This window comes from Balaenoptera musculus, chromosome 5 (genome assembly GCF_009873245.2).
Source record: "Balaenoptera musculus isolate JJ_BM4_2016_0621 chromosome 5, mBalMus1.pri.v3, whole genome shotgun sequence".
NCBI classification, from domain to species: Eukaryota; Metazoa; Chordata; class Mammalia; order Artiodactyla; family Balaenopteridae; genus Balaenoptera; species Balaenoptera musculus.
Genome location: NC_045789.1, coordinates 97,359,012 through 97,384,249, shown reverse-complemented (window position 1 = coordinate 97,384,249; position 25,238 = coordinate 97,359,012). Strand labels below are relative to the sequence as shown.

The 25,238-nt window shown below is 36.1% G+C and overlaps 1 protein-coding gene across 1 annotated transcript in view; it reads right to left on the bottom strand.

The window, feature by feature from the left end:
• FBXL5 (F-box and leucine rich repeat protein 5) overlaps positions 1-25,238 on the bottom strand; it is a 48,507-nt gene that overhangs the window by 7,264 nt on the left and 16,005 nt on the right. Inside the window, exons 5-10 of the mRNA XM_036852662.1 lie at positions 24,946-25,128; positions 22,445-22,570; positions 19,572-19,720; positions 18,881-18,963; positions 17,276-18,001; positions 331-479 (exon numbers count right to left, since the gene is read on the bottom strand). Of these exons, the coding sequence (XP_036708557.1) occupies positions 331-479; positions 17,276-18,001; positions 18,881-18,963; positions 19,572-19,720; positions 22,445-22,570; positions 24,946-25,128 (1,416 nt within the window). The remainder of the gene's footprint in view (positions 1-330; positions 480-17,275; positions 18,002-18,880; positions 18,964-19,571; positions 19,721-22,444; positions 22,571-24,945; positions 25,129-25,238) is intronic.

The window sequence follows — 25,238 nt, the reverse complement described above, 5'->3', positions numbered from 1 at the left end:
TTTATAAGAATTTTAGTAATTCTATAAAAACTTGTCACTTTGGATTGATTAAACTATTACATATTTCTAAAATCTGGCAGAATGGATAGTTGAGATATCTCTCCAAAAGAAAACCTATCTTTAGAAAGATAAGAAAACTTATCTTTAGAAAGATAAGAAAACTTATCTTTAGAAAGATAAGAAAACTTATCTTTCAGACTAAACCTGAAAGTAAAAATGTTTGGTAATTAGAAATCTAGAAAACAAAATAGAAACCCTAAGAATTTTCAGAACTGTTAAAAATTTTTAAATCAACTCCTCCAAAATTATCCCATTGTTAAAAGGCATTACCGTTAATGTTGTCACAGTAGTAAAAGTATTCATCATTTAGAGAAGGACATGCTGAAACCAAATCCTGCAGGCCTGCACCAGTTACAGTAAGACAACCAGAGAGATTAAGGTGCTCCAAATAAGGTAGCCCTCCTCCCAGAGTCAAAACCCTGTAAGAGAAGCAATTCAACAATTAGAATTTATTAACAATTAAAATGTATTATAAAATATATGAAAATTTATGTATTCCTATGGCCCAATGGACTATTAACAGACCTTTCAATGTGGTAATGAAAAATTAAAGTATTTCTATAAAACATGACAACTAACTTCATCCTTAGGCAGGATACATTTAACAGAGGCATTTCTGAAGACATTCAATAAACAAGTCTATGAAATGTTCTTTATAAGAACATTATAGTAACTCAATTCTTACAGGAAGGAAGTAATGAATCCTGGAATTGTAATCTTCACTCTCCTACTAAACTGTCTAAGTAAAAATTATCAAGAAAATTACTAAACAGTTTGGCAGTTCCTCAAAGAGTTACAGAATCAGCATATACCCAAGAGAAGTGAAAATATATGTTCACAGAAAAACTTGCAAACAAATGTTCACAGCAGCATTATTCATAATATCCAAAAAGTGGAAACAATCCAAATGTCCACTAATGCATGAGTGGATAAACAAAGTTTAGTATAAATATCATGTAGCCATAAAGTACTGGTACATGCTACAGCATGCATGAACCTTGAAAACACCGTGCTAAGTGAAAAAAATCATACACAGAAAACCACATACTGGGCTTCCCTGGTGGCGCAGTGGTTTAGAGTCTGCCTGCCAATGCAGGAGACATGGGTTCGAGCCCTGGTCTGGGAAGATCCCACATGCCGCGGAGCAACTGGGCCCGTGAGCCATAATTACTGAGCCTGCGCCATCTGGAGCCTGTGCTCCGCAACAAGAGAGGCCATGATAGTGAGAGGCCCGCGCACTGCGATGAAGGGTGGCCCCCGCTTGCCACAGCTGGAGAGGGCCCTCGCACAGAAGCGAGGACCCAACACAGCCATCAATAAATAAATTAAAAAAAAAAAAAAATGCAAACCTTAAAAAAAAAAAAAAAAAACCACATACTATGTAATTCCACTTATATGAAATGTCCAAAATAAGCAGAATAGACAGACAGACTAAATAAATTAGTGGCTACCAGGGGCTGGGGGCAAAGAGGAATGAAGAATGACTGCTAATGAGTATATGGTTTCTTTTTGGTTTAATGAAAATATTTCTAATTTGATAGAGGTAATGGTTGCCAACCTTGAAGTATACTAAAACCACTGATTTGTACCCTTTAAAAGAATGAATTTAATGTGAATTTCATTTCAGTAAAAATGAAAACATTACTTTTCATGGCATACCCTAGAAGAATTTTAAAAAACAATTTATATAAAAAGGGTAAAATGAGAAATTGACTGAAATGACAATGGCAGAGCTGAAAAATATCAAGAGCAAAACTGAGAACATCAATTTTCTGTATAGAACAGCAAAAACTGGGAAAACTAGAGACAGTCTATCTTGACAGCACTATCCAAAAACTAATAATACAATAAATTTAGTAAAAAAACAAATAGCATGATTATGCAGATACCTGGAAATTAGGAAGTAAAGGTAAGTAAAATTATGTAAACTACTGAGATTAGAATAAACTATGGAAATATTTATATATTCAGTGAGAGGCACTGATGGACAAAGATTAGTACATACATTTTAATGTTTTGTCATTGCATGTTTAAAAGAAAAACCTGGTCTATCAAAAAGAGCTTATCAAGACCCCAATACACGTGAGAGATTTAAATGCATACTTCTCCTTATATTTTGACTGAAAAAGACTGACTTTTTCTTAAATCATAGATTCCCTGATCCATTCCTACAGTTTAAATTAATAACAGTGGCAGGTCAGAACTTCAGTGGCTTGACTGGGTCACAGTAATTACAGATAGACATCTTTAAAGGAAGACTATTGTTTAAAGTTTATTGACTCTTTTTTTCCTATAAAGTTGAATAGCTCAGAACAAAAAATAAAACAGCTTCTAAAAAGTGGTCTAAAAGATCTCAGAAGGTATCTCAATGCAGAAACTGCTTCATGTTCTAAAACTTATAAATTTTCAGTACACTGAGGACAGACTGCATGGAATATAAAACTTCATATCACAAATACACTTGAGTAAACTGTATATGCATTCACTGGCCTCACTGAGTCTAGTGGGATATCAAACAAGACAAAAGTAAACAAGTAGTTATAATATCATATGATGAATGCTCTCCTGGGAACATATTTAAGGGCCTTGGCGGAGGGAGGGGGACGGGGGTCACAAAAGGTTTCCCTTAAAAAGTGACATTTAAACTGGAATGGAGGTAGAAACGAACAGAAGTTAGCCAATCAACGTTTGTTAGAGAGAAAGAGCAAATGCAAATGTTTGAAGACAGAGAAATACAGTACAGGCATACCTCAGAGATATTGCAGGCTGAGTTCCAGACCACCGCAATAAAGTGAATATCACAATAAAGCAAGCCACACACATTTTTTGGTTTTCTGGTGCATATAGTTATGTTTACATTATACTGTAGTCTATTAAGTATGCAATAGCAGTATGTCTAAAAAACTATATGCATACCTTAATTAAAAATACCTTATTTTATTGCTAATTGCTAAAAATACTTATTGTATCATCTGAGCCTTCAGCAGCAAGTCATAATCTTTTTGCTGGTGGAGGGTCTTGCCTCCATGTTGACGGCTGCTGACTGATCGAGGTGGTGGTTGAAGGCTGGGGTGGCTGTGGCAGTTTCTTAAAATAAGACAACAATGAAGTTTTTTTTGCTGCACTGACTGACTCTTCCTTCCACGAATGATTTCTCTGTAGCATTTTACCCTACTTCTTTCAAAATTGGAGTCAATTACTTTCAAACCCTGCCACTGCTTTAACAATTAAGTCTATGTAATATTCTAAATCTTTTGTTGCCACTTCAACAATCTTCACAGCATTTTCACCAGGAGTAGATTCCATCGGAAGAAACCACCTTCTTTGTTCATCCATAAGAAACAGCTCCTTATCCATTAAAGTTTTATCACAGATATAATTCAGTCACATTTTCATACTCTACTTTTAATTCTAGTTCTCTTGCTATTTCTAATCTGCAGTTACTTCCTCCAGTGAAGTCTTGAACCCCTCAAAGTCATTCATGAGGGTTGTAACCAATTTCTTCTAAAATCCTGTTAATGTTGATATTTTGATATGTTCCCAAGAATCACAAACGTTCTTCATCGCATCTAGAATGGTGAATCCTTTCAAGGTTTTCAATTTACTTTGCCCAGCTGCCTCAGAGGAATCACTACCTAAGGCAGCTACATAGCCTTACAAAATGTATTTCTTAAATAGTAAGACTTGAAAGTTGAAATGCCTCCTGGATCAATGGGCTGCAGAATGGATGTTGCATTAGCAGGCATGAAAACAACATTAATCTCAGGGACTTCCCTGGTGGCGCAGTGGTTAAAAATCACCTGCCAATGCAGGGGACACGGGTTCGATCCCTGGTCCGGGAAGATCCCACATGTCATGGAGCAAGTAAGCCCGTGCACCACAACTACTGAGCCTGCACTCTAGAGCCCACAAGCCACAACTACTGAGCCCATGTGCCCCAACTACTGAAGCCCACATGCCTAGAGTCTGTGCTCTGTGACAAGGGAAGCCACTGCAACGAGAAGCCCACGCACTGAAACAAAGAGTAGCCCCCGCTCGCCACAACTACAGAAAGCCCATGCACAGCAGCGAAGACCCAACGCGGCGAAAAATAAATAAATAAATAAATTTATAAAACAAACAACAACAAAAAACATTAATCTCATGGTACATCTCCATCAGAGCTCTTGGGTGACCAGGTACATTACCTCTGAGCAGTATTTTGAAAGGAACCTTTTTTTTCCTAAGCAGTAGGTCTCAACAGTGGGCTTAAAAATTCAGTAAATCATGTTGTAAACAGATGTGCTGTCATCCAGGCTTTGTGGTTTCATTTACAGAGCACAAGCAGAGTAGATTTAGCATCATTCTTAAGGGCCCTAGGATTTTCAGAATGGTAAATAAGCACTGGCTTCAACAAAGTCACCAGCTGCATTAACCCCTAACAAAAGAGTCAGCCTGTCCTTTGAAGCCAGGCACTGACTTCCCCTCTGTACTCACCTTGCACTTTTATGTTATGGCTGCTTTCCTTAAATCTCATGAACCAACCTCTGCTCGCTTCCAACTTTTCTTCTGCAGCTTCCTCACCTCAGCCTTCACAGAACTGAAGAGAGTTAGGGTCTTGCTGTGAATTAGGCTTTGGCTTAAAAGAATACTGTGGCTAGTTTGATCTTCTATCCAGACCACTAAAACTTTCTCCTTATCAGCAAAAAAGCTGTTTCGCTTTCTTATCATTCATGTGTTCAATGGAGTAGCACTTTTAATTTCCTTCAAGAACTTCTCCTTTGCTTTTACAACCTGGCTGTTTGGTGCAAAAGACCTAGCTTTCAGCCTATCTTGCTTGACTTTTGACGTGCCTTCCTCACTAAGCTTAATCATTTCTAGATTTTGATTTAAAGTGAGAGATGTGTGACTCATTTTACTTGAATACTTAGAGGCCACTGTAGGGTTATTAATCGGCCTAATTTCAATACTGTTGTGTCTCAGGAAATAGGGTGGCAGGAGAAGATGGAGAGAGATGGGGGAATAGCCAGTTGAAGCAGTCAGAACACGGACAGTATTATCGATTAAGTTAGCCATCTTATATGGTTTGTGGCACTCCAAAACAATTACAGTAGTATCATCAGAGATCACTGATCACAGATCACCATAACAAATATAATAATAATGGAAGTTTGAAATACTGAAGAATTAAAGTGTGACACAAAGACATGAAGCGAACAAATACCGTTAGAAAAATGGCACTGATAGACCTGCTCAATACAAGGTTGCCACAAACCTTCAATTTGTATAAAATGCAATTATCTGCAAAGCACAATAAAGCAAAGTACAATGAAACAAGGTATGCCTGTATGTTGGAGGAAACGAAAATAACTGAGTATGGTTAGAGAAAGGATGGTTTTGTGTGTTATGTTTACCTACTTGCTGTCTTTTTTTTGGCAGAGGTGAAGATGTGAGGAAGTAAAAGGAAGAGATTTAAAGAAGGTAACAAGATATAAACTACAGAGGCAAGCAAGGGCCAAGAATCTGAACTCTAACCAAAGGGCAATAAGACTCACTGAAACGCTTAAAGGAGTAATAACAAGTAATAAGAAATGCATTCTAGAAAGATCACTCTAGTCTACTTTTTATCACCAATACCCAAGTATGTCAGGCACAGGCCTACAGAGTAAAATGCAAAATACATTCTCTGCCCTCAAACAAAGAAAGAAACATTTAAACAAAGTATTAATAATGCATGCAATAAGAAAAAAAGTTTTAGAAATATATACAAGTTATATAAAATAATACAGACCAGGGAGTGATTCAAAGTAGTAATCTTTAAAAGAATAGAACAAAATCCAGAATTCAACAATGTATAATTCACATTACCTGGTATCCAATCAAAAACTACTAAACACTCAAAGAATCAGAAAAAAAAAATCACTAGAAACAGACCAATAAATGATAAAGATGATGAAATTAGTAGATAATGACTTTAAAACAGATTTTATATTTTAAATATGCTCAAGGATTTAAAAGAAAATACGGGGCTTCCCTGGTGGCGCAGTGGTTGAGAATCTGCCTGCCGATGCAGGGGACACGGGTTCGAGCCCTGGTCTGGGAAGATCCCACATGCCGCAGAGCAACTAGGCCCATGAGCCACAACTACTGAGCTTGCGCGTCTGGAGCCTGTGCTCCGCAACAAGAGAGGCCGCGATAGTGAGAGGCCCGCGCACCGCGATGAAGAGTGGCCCCCACTTGCCGCAACTAGAGAAAGCCCTCGCACAGAAACTAAGATCCAACACAGCCATAAATAAATAAATAAATAATAAAAATAAAGGAATTCCTAAAAAAAAAAGCCATATATGGAAAACACACAGCTAACACAGTCAATGATAGACTGAAAGCTCTTCCCCTAAGGTTAGAAACAAGATAAGGATGCCCACTATGGATGCTTCCATTTAATACAGTACTGGAAATTCTAGCCAGAGCAATCACACCAGAAAAAAAAATTATTTTAAGGCATCTAAGTTGGAAAGGGAGAAGTAAAATAATCTCTGTTTATAGATGACATGATCTTATACGTAGAAAACTCTAAAGAATTCACACCATAAAAAACTGTCTTAAGAGCTAAAAAACAAATGTGGAAGAGTAGCAGGATACAAAATCCACATTCAAAAATCAGTTAGGGGCTTCCCTGGTGGCGCAGTGGTTAAGAATCTGCCTGCCAAAGCAGGGGACACGGGTTCAAGCCCTGGTCTGGGAAGATCCCACATGCTGCAGAGCAACTAAGCCTGTGCGCCGCAACTACTGAAGCCCATGCTCTGCAACAAGAAATGCCACTACTATGAGAAGCCCACGCAATGCAACAAAGAGTAGCCTCTGCTCTCCACAACTAGACAAAGCCCACGTGCAGCAATGAAGACCCAACACAGCCAAAAATACATAAATTAATTTTTTAAAAATCAGTTATATTTCTATATGCTAGCAATGAACAATCTGAAAAAGAAATTAAGAAAATTCCATTTAAAATAGCATCAAAAAGATTGAAATACTTAAGTATTAACAAGGCAAAAGACTTGTACACTGAAAACTGCAAAACACTGCTATAGAAATTAAAGAAAATGACAACAAGGACTCAAATACTTGTATACCAATATTCACAGCAGCATTATTCACAACAGCTAAAAGGGAGAACAATCCAAGTGCCCATCGATGATGACATCAATGACAAATGGATAAACAAAATGTGGTATATAAATACAGAATATTATTCAGCTATTATAAGGAATAAAGTTCTGATATATTCTACAACATGAATGAACCTTGAATACATTATGCTAAGTGAAATAAGCCAGACACAGAGAACAAGTATTGTATGTTTCCAATTACATGATGTATCTATGTTGTATAAATGATGCAAATACATAGAGACAGAAAGTAAAACAGTAGGGAGCCTGGGACAGTTGGAAAGGAAGGAGTTATTGCTTGATAGTTACACTTTCTGTTGTGAGTGCTGAAAAAGTTTTGGAAATGTTTGAATGTTACACAACATTGTGAACTCAGAGTGCCACTTTGTTGTACACTTAAAAATCATTAAAATGGGAGGACTGGTTCAAGATGGTGGAGTAGAAGGACGTGCTCTCCCTCTCCCTCGCGAGAGCACCAGAATCACAACTAACTGCTGAAAATCATCGACAGGAAGACACTGGAACTCACCAAAAAAGATACCCCACATCCAAAGACAAAGGGGAAGCCACAATGAGACGGTAGGAGGGGTGCAATCACAATAAAATCAAATCCCATAACTGCTGGGTGGGTGACTGACAAACTGGAGAACACTTATACCACAGAAGTCCACCCACTGGAGTGAAGGTTCTGAGCCCCACGTCAGGCTTCCCAACCTCGGGGTCCAGCAAGAGGAGGAGGAATTCCCAGAGAACCAGACTTTGAAGGCTAGCGGGATTTGATTGCAGGACTTCAACAGCACGGGGGGAAAGAGACTCCACTCTTGGAGGGCACACACAAAATAGTGTGCGTATCGGGACCCAGGGGAAGGAGCAGTGACCCCATAGGAGACTGAACTAGACCTACCTGCTAGTGTTGGAGGGTCTCCTGCAGAGGCGGCGGGTGGCTGTGTCTCATCGTGAGGACAAGGACACTGGCAGCAGAAGTTCTGGGAAGTACTCCTTGGCATGAGCCCTCCCAGAGTCCGCCTTCAGACCCACCAAAGAGCCCTGGTAGGCTCCACTGTTGGGTCGCCTCAGGCCAAACAACCAACAGGGAAGGAACCCAGCCCCACCCATCAGGAGACAACCGGATTAAAGTTTTACTGAGCTCTGCCCACCACATCAACAGCCAGCTCTACCCACCACCAGTCCCTCCCATCAGAGAACTTGCAAAACCCTCTTAGATACCCTCATCCACCAGAGGGCAGACAGCAGAAGCAAGAAGAACTACAATCCTGCAGCGTGTGGAACAAAAACCACATTCACAGAAAGACAGACAAGATGAAAGGGCAGAGGGCTATGTAACAGACGAAGGAACAAGATAAAACTCCAGAAAAACAACTAAATGAAGTGTACAAAGGTAACCTTTCTGAAAAAGAATTCAGAATAACGATAGTCAAGATGATCCAGGACCTCAGAAAAAGAATGGAGGCAAAGATCGAGAGGATACAAGAAATGTTTAACAAAGACCTAGAAGAACTAAAAAACAAACAAACAGAGATGAACAATACAATAACTGAAAAGAAAAATAAACTAGAAGGAAGCAATACCAGAATAACTGAGGCAGAAGAACTGATAAGTGACCTGGAAGATAAAATAGTGGAAATAACTACTGCAGAGCAGAATAAAGAAAAAAGAATGAAAAGAAATGAAGACAGCCTAAGAGACCACTGGGACAACATTAAACGCAACAACATTCACATTATAGGGGTCCCAGAAGGAGAAGAGTGAGAGAAAGGACCCGAAAAAATATTTGAAGAGATTACAGTAGAAAACTTCCCTAACATGGGGAAGGAACTAGCCACCCAAGTCCAGGAAGCACAGAGACTCCCAGGCAGGATAAACCCAAGGAGAAACACAACAAGACACATAGTAAACAAATTGGCAAAAATTAAAGACAAAGAAACATTACTGAAAGCAGCAAGGGAAAAACTAAAAATAACATACAATGGAACTCCCATAAGGTTAACAGCTGATTTCTCAGCAGAAACTCTACATTCCAGAAGGAAGTGGCATGACATATTTAAAGTGATGAAAGGGAAGAACCTACAACCAAGATTACTCTACCGGGCAAGGATCTCATTCAGATTCGATGGAGAAATCAGAACTTTCACAGACAAGCAAAAGCTAAGAGAATTCAGCACCACCAAACCAGCTCTACAACAAATGCTAAAGGAACTTCTGTAAGTGGGAAACACAAGAGAAGAAAAGGACCTACAAAAACAAACCCAAAACAATTAAGAAAGTGGTAGTAGGAACATACATATCAAACATACATATAATTACCTTAAACGTGAATGGATTAAATGCTGCAACCAAAAGCCACAGGCTTGCTGAATGGATACAAAAACAAGACCCATATATATGCTGTCTACAAGAGACCCACTTTAGACCTAGGGACACATACAGACTGAAAGTGAGGGGTTGGAAAAAGATATTCCATGAAAATGGAAATCAAAAGAAAGCCGGAGTAGCAATACTCGTATCAGATAAAATAGACTTTAAAATAAAGAATGTTACAAGAAACAAGGAAGGACACTACATAATGATCAAGGGATCAATCCAAGAAGAAGATATACCAATTATAAATATATATGCACCCAACATAGGAGCACCAAAATACATAAGGCAAAGTTAACAGTTATAAAAGAAGAAATCAACAGTAACACAATAATAGTGAGGGACTTTAACACCTCACTTACACCAATGGACAGATCACCCAGACAGAAAATTAATAAGGAAACACAACCTTTAAATGACACAATAGACCAGATAGATTTAATTGATATTTGTATGACATTCCATCTGAAAAGAGCAGATTACACTTTCTTCTCAAGTGCACATGGAACATTCTACAGGATAGATCACATCATGGGTCACAAATCAAGCCTCAGTAAAGTTAAGAAAACTGAAATCATATCAAGCATCTTTTCTGACCACAACACTATGAGATTAGAAATCATTACAGGGAAAAAAACGTAAAAAACACAAACACATGGAGGCTAAACAATACATTATTTAAATAACCAAGAAATCACTGAAGAAATGAAAGAGGAAATCAAAAAATGCCTAGAGACAAATTACAATGAAAACATGATGATCCAAAACCTATGGAATGCAGCAAAAGCAGTTCTAAGAGGGAAGTTTATAGCAATACAAGCCTACCTCAAGAAACAAGGAAAATCTCAAATAAACAATCTAACCTTACACCTAAAGGAACTAGAGAAAGAAGAACAAACAAAACCCAAAGTTAGTAGAAGGAAAGAAATCACAGACATCAGAGCAGAAATAAATGAAATAGAAACAAAGAAAACAATAGCAAAGATCAATAAAACTAAAAGCTGGTTCTTTGAGAAGATAAACAAAATTGATAAACCATTAGCCAGACTCATCAAGAAAAAGAGGGAGAGGACACAAATCAATAAAATTAGAAATGAAAAAGGAAAAGTTACAATAGACACCGCAGAAATACAAAGCATCCTAAGAGACTACTACAAGCAACTCTATGCCAATAAAATGGACAACCTGGAAGAAATGGACAAATTCTTAGGAATTCCAAGACTGAACCAGGAAGAAATAGAAAATATGAACAGACCAATCACAAGTAATGAAATTGAAACTGTGATTTAAAATCTTCCAACAAACAAAAGTCCAGGACCAGATGGCTTCACAAGTGAATTCTATCAAACATGTAGAGAAGAGCTAACACCCATCCTTCTCAAACTCTTCCAAAAAATTGCAAAGGAAGGAACACTCCCAAACTCATTCTACGAGGCCATCTTCACCCTGATATCAAAACCAGACAAAGATACAACAAAAAAAGAAAATTACAGAAAAATATCACTGATGAATATAAATGCAAAAATCCTCAAAAAATACTAGTGAACAGAATCCAACAACACATTAAAAAGATCATACACCATGATCAAGTGGGATTTATCCCAGGGATGCAAGGATTCTTCAATATACGCAAATCAGTCTATGTGATACACCATATTAACAAATTGAAGAAGAAAAAGCATATGATCATCTCAACAGATGAGGAAAAAGCTTTTGACAAAATTCAACACTCATTTATGATAAAAACTCTCCAGAAAGTTGGCATAGAGGGAACTTACCTCAACATAATAAAGGCCATATACGACAAACCCATAGCAAACATTGTTCTCAATGGTGAAAAACTGAAAGCACTTCCTCTAAGATCAGGAACAAGACAAGGATGTCCACTCTCACCAGTATTAGTCAACATAACTTTGGAAGTCCTAGCCACGGCAATCAGAGAAGAAAAAATAAATAAAAGGAATACAAATTGGAAAACAAGAAGTAAAACTGTCACTCTTTGCAGATGACATGATACTATACATAGAGAATCCTAAAGACACCACCAGAAAACTACTAGAGCTAATCAAGGAATCTGGTAAAGTTGCAGGATACAAAATTAATGCACAGGAATCTCTTGCATTCCTATACACTAATGATGAAAGATCTGGAAGGGAAATTAAGGAAACACTCCCATTTACCATTGCAACAAAAAGAATAAAATACCTAGGAATAAACCTACCTAGGGAGACAAAAGACCTGTATGCAGAAAACTATAAGACACTGATGAAAGAAATTAAAGATGACACCAACAAATGGAGAGATATACCATGTTCTTGGATTGGAAGAATCAATATTGTGAAAATGACTATACTACCCAAAGCAATCTACAGATTCAATGCAATCCCTATCAAATTACCAATGGCATTTTTTATGGAACTACAACAAAAAATTTCTAAATCTGTATGGAGACACAAAAGACCCTGAATAGCCAAAGCAGTCTTGAGGGAAAAAAACGGAGCTAGAGGAATCAGACTCCCTGACTTCAGACTATACTACAAAGCTACAGTAATCAAGACAATATGGTACTGGCACAAAAACAGAAATACAGATCAATGGAACAGGACAGAAAGCCCAGAGATAAACCCACACACCTATGGTCAACTAATCTATGACAAAGGTGGCAAGAATATACAATGGAGAAAAGACAGTCTCTTCAATAAGTGGTGCTGGGAAAACTGGACAGCTACATGTAAAAGTATGAAATTAGAACACTCCCTAAAAACATGCACAAAAATAAACTCAAAATGGATTAAAGACCAAAATCTAAGACCGGACACTATAAAACTCTTAGCGGAAAACATAGGAAGAACACACTTTGACATAAATCACAGCAAGATCTTTTTTGATCCACCTCCTAGAGTAATGGAAATAAAAACAAAAATAAACAAATGGGATCTAATGAAACTTAAAAGCTTTTGCAAAGCAAACTACAAACAAGACGAAAAGGCAACCCTCAGAATGGGAGAAAATATTGGCAAATGAATCAACGGACAAAGGATTAATCTCCAAAATATATAAACAGCTCATGCAGCTCAATATTAAAAAAACTAACAACCCAATCAGAAAATGGGCAGAAGACCTAAACAGACATTTCTCCAAAGAAGACATACAGATGGCTAAGAAGCACATGAAAAGCTGCTCAACATCACTAATTATTAGAGAAACGCAAACCTAAACTACAATGAGGTATCACCTCACACCAGTTAGAATGGGCATCATCAGAAAATCTACAAACAACAAATGCTGGAGAGGATGTGGAGAAAAGGGAACCCTCTTGCACTGTTGGTGGGAATGTAAATTGATACAGCCACTATGGAGAACAGTATGGAGGTTCCTTAAAAAACTAAAAATAGAATTGCCATACGACCCAGCAATCCCACTACTGGGTATATACCCAGAGAAAACCATAATTCAGAAAGAGTCATGTACCACAGTGTTCATTGCAGTACTATTTACAATAGCCAGGACATGGAAGCAACCTAAATGCCCATCGACAGATGAATGGATAAAGAAGATGTGGTACACAGATACAATGGAATATTACTCAGCCATAAAAAGGAACGAAACTGGGTCATTTGTAAAGACGTGGATGGATCTAGAGACTGTCATACAGAGTGAAGTAGGTCAGAAAGAGAAAAACAAATATCGTATATTATCGCATATATGTGGAACCTAGAAAAATGGTACAGATGAACCAGTTTGCAGGGCAGAAGTAGAGACACACATGTAGAGAACAAACATGGACACCAAGGGGGGAAAGTGGCGGGGGTGGGGTGCTGGTGGGATGAACTGGGAGATTAGGATTGACACATATATACTAATATGTATAAAATGGATAACTAATAAGAACCTGCTGTTTAGAAAAATTAAATTTTTTAAAAAATCGTTAATATGGTAACCTTTATGGTTTGTATATTTTACCACAAATTTATTTACAAGGTACATACAAACCCTAAAGCAAACACTAAATAAATGATATACCAACCAAGAGTAGAGATAAAACAGATACTAAAAAGTACTGGGTTGGCCAAAAAGTTTGTTCGTTTTTTCCATAAGATGGCTTTAGTAGGGCTTAGTTGTATTTAAGTTCATTTGAAACAATTTTGTTAAATTGTCTTGTGACAGCTGTCATATCAGCATGCATTTAAAAAAAACTTATCAAAATTAGTGAATTTTTGTGTAGCCACTTTAAAATTGAAGATGGAAGAAAAAGCAACATTTTCAACATATTATGCTTTCTTATTTCAAGAAAGTGAAAACGCAACTGAAACACGAAAAAAAGATTGTGCAGTGTATGGAGATGGTGCTGTGACTGATCGAAAGTGTAAGTGGTTTGCGAAGTTTCGTGCTGCAATTTCTTGCTGGATGATGCTCCACAGTCAGGTAGACCAGTTGAGGTTGATAGCTATCAAATGAAGACGTTCACTGAGAACAATCAACGTTATACCATGCAGGAGATAGCCGACATACTCAAAATATCCAAATCAAGTACTGAAAATCATTTGCACCAGCTTGGTTATGTTAATCTCTTTGATGTTTGGGTTCCACATAAGTGAAAAAAACCTTCTTGACTGTATTTCCGCATGCAATTCTCTACTGAAACGTAACAAAAACGTTGCATTTTTGAAACAAATTGTGAGAGGCGATGAAAAGTGGATACTGTACAATAATGTGGAACGGAAGAGATCGTGGGGCAAGCAAAATGAACTGCCACCAACCACAACAAAGGCCGGTCTTCACCCAAAGAAGGTGATGTGTATATGGTGGGACTGGAACAGAGTCCTCTACCATGAGCTCCTTCCAGAAACCAAAAGATTAATTCTAACAAGTACTGCTCCCAATTAAACCAACTGAAAGCAGCACTCGACAAAAAGCGTCCGGAATTAGTCAACAGAAAACGCATAATCTTCCATCAGGGTAACGCAAGACCGCATGTTTCTTTGATGACCAAGCAAAAACTGTTACAGCTTGGCTGGGAAGTTCTGATTCATCTGCTGTATTCACCAGACATTGCACCTTCGGATTTCCATTTATTTCGTTCGGTCTTTACAAAATTCTCTCAGTGGAAAAAATTTCAATTCCCTGGAAGACTGTAAAAGGCACCTGGAACAGTTCTTTGCTCAAAAAGATAAAAAGTTTTGGGAAGATGTAATTATGAAGTTGCCTCAAAAATGTCAGGTAGTGGAACAAAACAGTGAATATGTTGTTCCGTAACGTTCTTGGTGAAAATGAAAAATGTATTTTATTTTTATTTAAAAACCAAAGGAAATTTTTGGCCAACCCATACTTAATAAATCCAAAACAAGTCAGGAAAAGACAAAACAAGAATAAAGAAAAGAGAAACAGGGGGAAAACAAACAGTAAGATGGTAGGCATAAATTTAAGCATATCAGTAATTACATTAAATGCATATTGTGAAACCGAAAGATTAAATGACAGAATGTTTGACTGCAAGACCCAACTATACATGCTATCTGCAAAAGACTCAAGAGCAGTTGCCTTGGATTCAAGGAGAAAAGGAATAGTTTGTACCGAAACAATAATGGCAATGTGAGGGGGCCAAAGAAGGCTGAAAATTTAAACAGGCTACTTCTACTCAATGACAGCCAAAATTTATTTTATTTCATTCCTATGAAAACCAGATAATGCTGCACGAAGACTACACACTACACTATATGTTCCCTATGGCTTCAATCTAGTTTAAAACTTTGATTTTCAACCTACATTTTTACAGTGAATGCTCTTTTAACAAGCCCCATAACCAACTTGCCAAAATTCATGCTACCCATCCCTGAATAAAACATAATGACTATTACAGAAGGACACACAGAATACTCCCAACTAGCAACTCTGTTCCCCCAAGTTGAGGTGAATGCTTGCACAAGTTGTATTTGTTCTCAAACCTGAACACCAGCTGAACTTATTAAGTTAACTGAAATACTTTTTAAACCAGCAGAATAAATGCAAAAAAGAAAGCTGTTTCTAAAAATCAAATTTGTAGTTTCTATTTCCTTAGCTTCTCTCCCAGGAAATGCACACAAAATTCACTCTCTAACTTCATCCCAATCTCTACTCAAAAAACCGCTTCTTTTCAAGGCCTTTCCTGTCCATCAAATGTGAAGGAGCATTCTCTGTATTCTCTATCCCATAAACAGATTTCACTTTCCTTCAGAACATTCAGTCTGATATTACATCTTTGTTGTCTTATTTCTACCATTAGATTATAAACTCTATGAAAGCAGGAAATTTGTCTCATTTATTCTGAATCCCTAGCAGTTAGAAGAGGGCAAGCCACACAATAGATGCTCAATAAATATTTAAATGATTAAGAAAGACTCCTTCAAGATAATCTGATTAAAAGGAGTTACACTTTTAAAAATCTGAGCTGCACTCAGATTGAGCTTTTTTGATAAGCTACCAGTCCAAATAATATCAAGTAAGATAGTTCCTGTGTTCCCCATTCCCCAAATGAATTCTTCCCTGAATTCAAACTCTGTCATAGCCTTATTTCCCACTATTCCCCAATACACATCCTTCTCTACAACCAAATGGGAATACTCCTCTGAACATCCCCACTGAATTCAATTAAATCTGCTAAAGATCACACTTAAAAGACAAGAGGGGTAATAGGCTTTATGCTGGATGAATTTTCATTGTTTAACATGCCTGACACTCCATTATTAAGGAGCCCTAGTAAAATTCAAGTCTATTACTGGGTAAAAGAGAAAACAAAATCAATTTCTGAAGGCTCATGTCACAGATAATCAAACAATTATTAACGCTGAGAACAACCGTAACAACAAAATACCCTAACAACAGTTAAACAGTGCTTTACTGTGGGCTCAAATGATCCCTACTGCTTGGAATGGTCTCTTCTCCCTCTGCCACCTATCAAAATCCTTCGTCTATCTTCAAGGTTCAATTAAGGGCCACCTCTTCATTACATTTTATTTTATCTTTTTTTTTTAAAGATTTAAAAAAATTTTTTTGATGTGGACCATTTTTAAAGTCTTTATTGAATTTGTTACAATATTGCTACTGTTTTACATTTAGGTTTTTTTGGCCACGAGGCACGTGGGATCTTAGCTCCCCGACCAGAGATCGAACCCACACCCCCTGCATCAGAAGGCGAAGTCTTAACCACTGGACCACCAGGAAAGTCCCTCTTCATAACATTTTCTGATCATTTGCTGCAACTGGATGAGAAGTCTCTCTCTCTCTCCTTTGATCCCCATAGAATCTTTAATTATTCAACATCCCTTAAAGGATGTACACAACTAATACACAGAATATAGTATACATATTTTCTTCTCTGTTACAAGTCCTAGAGGGTAAAAACTGTATCTTATTCATCTTTACATCCACTAAAGCACCTTAGAAAATGTGTTGCATGTATTTATTGTGTTGTAAGTATTTATTAAACTTTTAAATTTATGGTCTTCCACATTACAAAGGAATTGAACTGACTGAAACTTCATGCTGAAGTTGTATCGTTCCAAAATTTTGAAGTAGGACAACTCTTTGAAGTGGTTAACTCTTTCGGTTAAATAAGTCAGCTGAAAGGAATGACTTAGATTCAAAATTTTCCACTCCATTTGAGAATGAGAACATGTCCATTTCCTAATACTCTGCAACAGATTACTTACCTGAGACCATGGTCTGTGATCTGATAACATCCGGACAGACTGAGAAACAGAAGTACACGCCCAGTCTCTTGATCAGTTTTTTCACTCCCAGAGTAAATTAAGTCTGTTCCCCTAAGCAATCTAGTCCTTGATGCTTTTCTACACAATGCAGAAGACTCTGGGAGTGCTGACATAGTTCTTAAAGCCGTTCCTGTACAACAAAATGAATGACCACAATACGTGAAGGCTGGAGAAGCACAATGCTGCTGCCAACAGACACTAGTCCTTAGTCCAACAATATCCTTACTGTAACAACCGGAGGAGGAACAACTAAAGTTGGATGCTGTTTCCATTACACACAGACTTTCAACACTTCTGTGTCTCCATTCTACAGCATCTTCAATATCAGCCAAATCTTCAGCATCTAACATCCACACATAAGGAGAAGTGAAATTTTCAGAAGAAACAGGTTTAGTCCAGGGGTGTTCATTATCTATTTCTTCTCTGATGCCCTTGTTAGTTATATCGTGCAAACAAGCATACTGCTTGGTGGACTGCATGGTAATGTCTTTATTTTTCCAGGTAGTCGAAGTAATTTTGCTTGCTGAAGTTTTCAAAAGGCCACTCTGATGAGACGTCAAAATTCCAAGAGCTCTAGAAATCTTCTCTAGAGCCACGTCTGTGATTTTTTCACATCCAGATAGATCAAGATGCCGAAGACTCTGGCAGCAACCAAGCCAAGACCAACTATAATTAAGAGGTAACAAGACTATTAGTGGATATTGTTAAATTCTTCAAAAGCATTTGATTATACGTAAGTAAATGGAAACTACAAGAAAGATTTTAAATCTAATATAATCAATCATTTACTGAGTATCTGTTGTTAGCCACTACTTTAAATGCTAGGAATATGAAAAGACAGTAAGAGTAATTAGGAACCAAGAGTATTGCTAACCCAAAAGAAGAGTAGGAAAGGAGAAGGGTATGGAAGGGAGAGACTGTTTTTCATCCTGAAAATAACCAATAGAGGAAAGGCTGTACACACATGAAAGAAAGAAAATAATAATTAGAGGAGAAAGATCCAGAAGAACAAGCTCTAGGAATTGGTAGAGAATTAGCCTTAGCCAGAGAAGAATACATTTCTCCCTCTGAAATAGGAAAAGAGGTGCTGATATAAATGCTAGGGTGGGAAACAGCAGGGCGAGGTAGAATAAGAAGGAAAGTAGCAGCATCCAAGGAAATAAAACCTGAGGGTAGCGTGAAGAAAGTGTTAGAATTTTAGAATAACTATGAAGAGGGAGCTTTGCCAAATGGTACTGGGAGCCCAACTGAAAATGAAAACTTCTTTAAAACACAGTACCAAGCTACATGGTTACACAGCAAGGCTCAAAAGCCTAGACACAGTACAAGATTATAAAGATGACACATATATAAGTTTTGAATCAGCTGGGACCTAAGGACAAGAGCAAAGAATTGGAGGGTGCTATTACCACAACATGACCAAAATCTGATAGTAGAAAGTAAGAGTATGATTAAACTGCAATTATGTAAATGAAAAACTACAGAACAATTCTACTGATTCACAGTTAAGAAATCATTAAATTTATATATTCAAAAATAACTAACCTGTCAAATGCACAATCTGAAATGTCAGTTTGGGTAAGATCCAAATGCTCCAAGTTAGGACAAAGCTCTAAAATCTGCCTAACCTAAGAGGGAAAAAAAAGTCACCGTGAAGATCTGCAGAATTTAGTTAGGTTAGAGACATAACTTTTAGTGTAATATTTCCAGTGGTTCTCACACTTTTCTGCATGTAAAAATCACTTCAATTCTGCCTTACAAATATATATTGTGATGAAACCCCAGAAAATCTATTTTAGTAATTCTAAGATTAGACCCTGGAAATTTACATTCTTAAGGAATACCCAAGGAGATTCTAATGTAGGATATCACAAGATAGTCTTTTATAAAACCGTGATTTAATTTCACCTGCCCATCTTACCATGCCTTACACATTATAAAGAATCACGTAAAACTGGGCTTGATCACTTAACATCTGTGAAACTAAATAAACTGTTTAACCTCTCAGTCTATGTTTCCTTTTCTATAATGTATAGACAATGATATCTATGTACAAAGATTACTATGAGAACTGAAATGAAAAAAGATGAAAATTAGCAGTGTATGCCTACCCATGGGAAGGTACACTCATGGGTAAACTGTTAATTTTTTTTAATTAAACTCAGGAATAAGCAAACAAAATGTAGATCATTGCTACTTTTTCTTAATACCCAAACTAGTGCTAATTTATACATACCATTTTGCTGGAAACTGCACAGCTGTACGCTAATACTAAAGTTTTTACAGAAGTACCAACATACGGTAGAACATTATGAATTAAGCCATGGAGTAAACGTTTTTCCATTTGTGCAATGCTGATGGCAATCGATTCCTCTGCAGACTCTTCTGTAAAATGAATTCAAAAGTCTAAGAACTTGATACACTAATTATGATTAGGCTACTCAAGGAATCACCAAATCATTAAATATGAAATACTTTTTGCTCTCCTTTTAAACTCCCCTATATATGCAAAGCAAATTAAATGGACAAGTTCTCATTTGCCAGGACTTAATATTTAACAGGTCTGACGTCAACTAAAAAGAGACAAAAGAAAAAAAAAAAGGTTTAAATGGGAATGAAAGGAAGAATTTTTTAACATGCTTCAAGGTTGAAGGTAATTTTCTTCTCAAGCTAATTAGCAGAGGGAAGATAAAAATAACTCTAGTTTCAGGCACTGAAAAAATTTTGGAAAAAACTTTTACTACTTGAAGAATAGTATAAGTTCTTCAAGAGAATATAGGATATCAAGAAGAAAATGAACCATAATAAAAATAATAAAAAGTGTCAGTCATTATTTTACATAAATATCAATAAAAGGGACACAGAGCTAGAAGAGATTTGAAACAATTAAGTTAGGCTGGTCATAATGAATCAAGCAAAGAAAAGTACCTTAGAATTTTTAAGAAATTAAAAATGAGCATGGCTTTTGTTTTCTGCTTAATAACTTCTGCAGAGTTTAGATGTGTACAACAGGATGCACTACCGTAACAACAAGTTAAAAAAAAAAAAAAAAAAAACCTACAAACTCCAATTTGATATAAGGAAAAAAAACACACTACACCAAAAAGAATGAACTAATAATTTTATCACCTTTCTCAGGATCCTATTGCTTTTTTGCTTACCTGAAGACCTAACTCAAATGTCTCCAAACATAAAACAGTTTAACAGGATAAGCTGAGGAAGTCTCATTTAAAACAAAACTGAGTGTAGTTGACAAAAAGAATATAAATAGAAACAATAATTCTGAATTTTTGACTGTTTCCATGTTTACAGATATTATTCTAAATTCCTCCTTTAGTTAGACATTTATGTGAAATATAGGGGTAAAAGTGGCTTTTAGTGAACCCTATTTATTCTACTACAATTTTATTTCCAAATGATTCTTTTGTTTCTGTGGCTCTATCTAAATGTGTACTGTTTACTGTGAAATCCTAAAAAAAAGAAAACTAAACATCCTATGAAGAATAATAACTTCTCTACAAGACTAGTAAAGACAGCTAAGCTGAAAAAGCACTAACACAGATGACAGATCCAAAGTTTACTCTTAGATACACTAAACAGCTAAACAGATATATGACCTTAGAAAGGCTCCACCACTATAACCTTAACCTTTCCCTCTCAATATGAAAGAAAACAACAGCCGTCTCTTTCTCTATCTTTAAGTGCTGAGATAAACACATTAAATTTGATAAAGCCTTTAAAACTCAACACAGGTATTATGAATTGATTTTTTAGAATGGATAAATCAAGTCTTCCCTAAGGTGACGTCTGAGTAAAGACCTTAACTCCTTGAGGTCTTTGCTCAAATTTCTCAAGGGATGTTAACTACTCAATCTATTGAAAATGGTAACTTCTTACCTCTCTTCCTGGCACATTTTTCCTTTATTTTTCTCCACAGCACTTAACACTATCTAATACAGTATATATTTTGCCTGTGTTTACTGCCTGCCTCCCCCTCCAAATTTTAAGCTAAACAAAGCCAAGGATTTTTTTTTTTCCATTTTGTTCATTATTAACCTCATGCCCAGAAAGTGCCTGCCACAGGATAAGCAAATCACCAAATCTAACTGGAATAGACCTCTTCCTTATATGACACCTTCCAAACATTTAAAACTATACCAAGGTGTTTTGCACCTTCATTTCATAAAAATAAACTTGCTGCTAAAACAATAATCTTTGTATTTATATTCCTTACTTTCCACAAGTTTAGTTCTTTTACCAGACCAGCTTACTGTAAGTGGGCAACTTCTAAATAAAAAATTCCTACAGGTTCAGTTTTATGAAGTAGAAGAATATCTTATTAATTTTTTTTTTTTACTATTTTCATCATCTTTTAATAATCATTATCTAAAGTAACATCTAAGATAGAATTTGTGTCTTTCTCCTCCATATTCCCAAAGAGCATCTTTCTGCACCTCTATTACAGCATTTTCCAATACATACCTTGATTAAGAATCATGTATTCTAAATTCTCTTGTTTGTGAGTTCTTTGAGGGTAGGGATAAAGTCTTCGTCACCCTTGAATTCTCCCACGGTGCTTAATGAATAGCTACACTAGTTTATATAATCCCTTACTGTTTACAAAGAATTTTCATATATATTACTTCTTAATTCTATAACCACCATGTGAGGCAAGTGGCATGACTGTGTACAAATTAATAAACAGGTTCAACAGCTTTATGCTCCTTCCTCTGGGCCACACACGACTCAATATATACTACTGAGCTGATCAAATAAAGTGGCCCTAAAAACACACTGTAAACTGCATGGCACTATAATGAATGTATATTATTTCAATAAGGAAAACAGCCATCATTTTCTGATTTTTTTAAAGTGTTTAAATAAATATAAAAACATATGGGAAACAAGCCTATATACATTTAAAAATTACTTTAAACAGAATTTTAAATACGCTTACTATTCCGTGAAAGTTTAAAAAGTAGTAGGCTTAAAAACACCAGTTTTTTTAGAAAACACAAAATACATAAATCCTAGCACCTAAGTACTTGTTAAATGTAACAGTAATTATTAAAGCACCATGTAACAATTTTAATTCCAGACATAGCTTACCAGATTCATCTATATCGGCATCTTCATCCCACTCCTGAAAAGCACGACTTTCATCTTTTCTATTTTTCACCCATTCCTCATCAGGTTCAGTATCAAGTTCAGTTGCAGGACCACTATACCAGTCACCTACTCAACAAATAAACAAAAGGAACAAAATAAGATTAGATTGGCTACCATTACAAAAAAATAACCTATTTATAACAAAAATGTCTGCACATAAAAAATATGTGAGCCATACACAATGAGCCATCTATTGTTAGAAACAATTGTGGTTTAAAAAATTACATTTAAATAAGCACAGAATTCAATTTCAGACATACCAAAAAACTATGAAAAATAATTATCAACAGTCTTAACATGAAATTTCATAAATCACTGAAAACAACCTAACCTTTTTCCCTACTGTGGCTTCACACTGGCTCCAGCAATACCCCCATTAAGACAATTGCTAATAAACAAAAGGAAGCAAGACTTTCTGCTCAGTAGTGAATTAGCAATTCAGAAGTAGGTGGGAACAGAAAAAGGGAAAGATTAAGGTAAAATTAAACCATAAATTTAAAGATCCTGGAGAATACGCTGCAATTAAATTACATGATTGTGAAGTGCAAGACAATGCAGAATTACTTTACTGAATTCCTAACATTACATCTAAGTGAGGGCTCCTCAACCTTAACACCATTGATATTCTGGGCTGGGTAATTCTTTGTTGTGGAGTGCTTCCCTGTGCATTGCAGGGTGTTTAGCAATAACCCTGGCCTCTACCCCCTGGATGCCAGTGTAATACTCCAAAATGGGACAAAAATGCCTCCACAGGCATTTCAAAACATCCCCTGCAGGGGGTCAAATCAATTGTGATCAAGAATCACAGGAAACAAATACCATAAATAAATTAAATTAAAACCATTTTTATTGGAACTTTTTGTTTAAGCATATTAAAAACAGAAAAAAAAAGCAGCATATTTAATATCTGGTTAATTTCACACAAATCTAGCATAGCATTATCATATTTGATCTTTATATCAAACAGTACCTAATTACGTATTACTACCTAATAAGTAATTCTTCATAATCAAAAATACAGCTAATAAAAAAGTATGTGATATATCCATACTTGCCTTATCTGACTTTTCACTTAATATATTATCCTACAATAAGAAAAATTATTCCGCATAAAAATAATTCTAATCATTTGGATCATATAAGTCTACCCAATACTCCAAATAGCTTCATGTAAAAAATATTATATATCTAACAAAAGCTTATTTAAAAGTGCTACATATTGATATAAAAAATAAAACAATTTTTAAATCAGACTCATACTTTAATTATGTAAAAGTATATATTTCCATGTCAAAGTGACAAATTATAAAAAACTAAAAAAAATTAATGTGAAATTTGAGGTACTCACCTAGAAAAACTGTTTTAATTCAGTGACAGAATATATGCCATATTAGTTGTATTTATCCCATGACTGCATTATATGCTCATGAAAGCAAAATTTTCTTTAATTGTTCACATGTAAAACTAACTTACCACAATGAAATTAACTAATATGAAATTGTAATTTATAGAATGAGGCATTACTAATCACAAAAAAATATGCTAAAGACAAAAATACATTCAGTTATCTTGAGCTACCATCAAAAGGGAAACATAACAGTGCCTCATCTTTAAATTTTATAGAATTAATTTATTTTGTATTTTTAAAATACTCATCTAATTATTTAAAGCTGTTCTGACAACCTATTAATTTTATTTTTAACGTTTTGTTATGCAAAATTACAAATATAGTCAAAAGTAGGAATAAGCAGCATTAAACAAGTAGCATAATGAACACCTATGTACTCATCACCTATCTTCAACAATTATCAGGGCTTCCCTGGTGGCACAGTGGTTAAGAATCTGCCTGCCAATGCAGGGGCCACGGGTTCGAGCCCTGGTCCGGGAAGATCCCACATGCCATGGAGCAACTAAGCCCGTGCGCCACAACTACTGAGCCTGTGCTCTAGAGCCCGCAAGCCACAACTACTGAAGCCCGTGCGCCTAGAGCCCGTGCTCCACAACAACAGAAGCCACTGCAATGAGAAGCCCATGCACCACAATGAAGAGTAGCCCTTGTTTGCCACAACTAGAGAAAGTCCACAAGCAGCAACGAAGACCCAACGCAGCCAAAAATAAATAAAATAAAATAAATTTATTAAAAAAAAAAAATTATCAACATTTTGCTAATTATTTTTCATTCCATCCCCAACTATTTTTTCCTAATTATTTGAAAGGAAATTGCACACATCATGTAATTCACTCATGAGTACTTCAGAATTGTTAGCTTTTAAAAAATGTATACAAAGACATATAATCTAACTATGAAACCTATTTTTAGTCAACCTTTCAGAGTTTCCCTCCCTGGCCTTGCTTATTAATGTCTATGAGTATATACCTTAAAAAAAAAAAAAAATAGATTGAAATATTTTTAAAACAAACTAAGCATCCCATTTACCTACCTCTGGCCCAATGAACAGGGTAAAGATGTTTCCAAAGTGATCCAGTTTTTGCCAGCTGAGACCATTTAGTGCTTACTTGACTGCATCGACATAATTCTTGAGGATTAAGATAACTGAAAATTGACAGCATTACCTCAGGAGGAAGATGAGCTATACCTGTGGATTGTTCTGACACTTCCGCTTCTGAAATAAAAAAGAAAACCTTTAACATTAAAGGCTATAAGAGCAAATGCAGTAAGAAATTACAATCACATTTCTATAAATAAAATCCAGTGCCTAAAGTCCACTCCTTC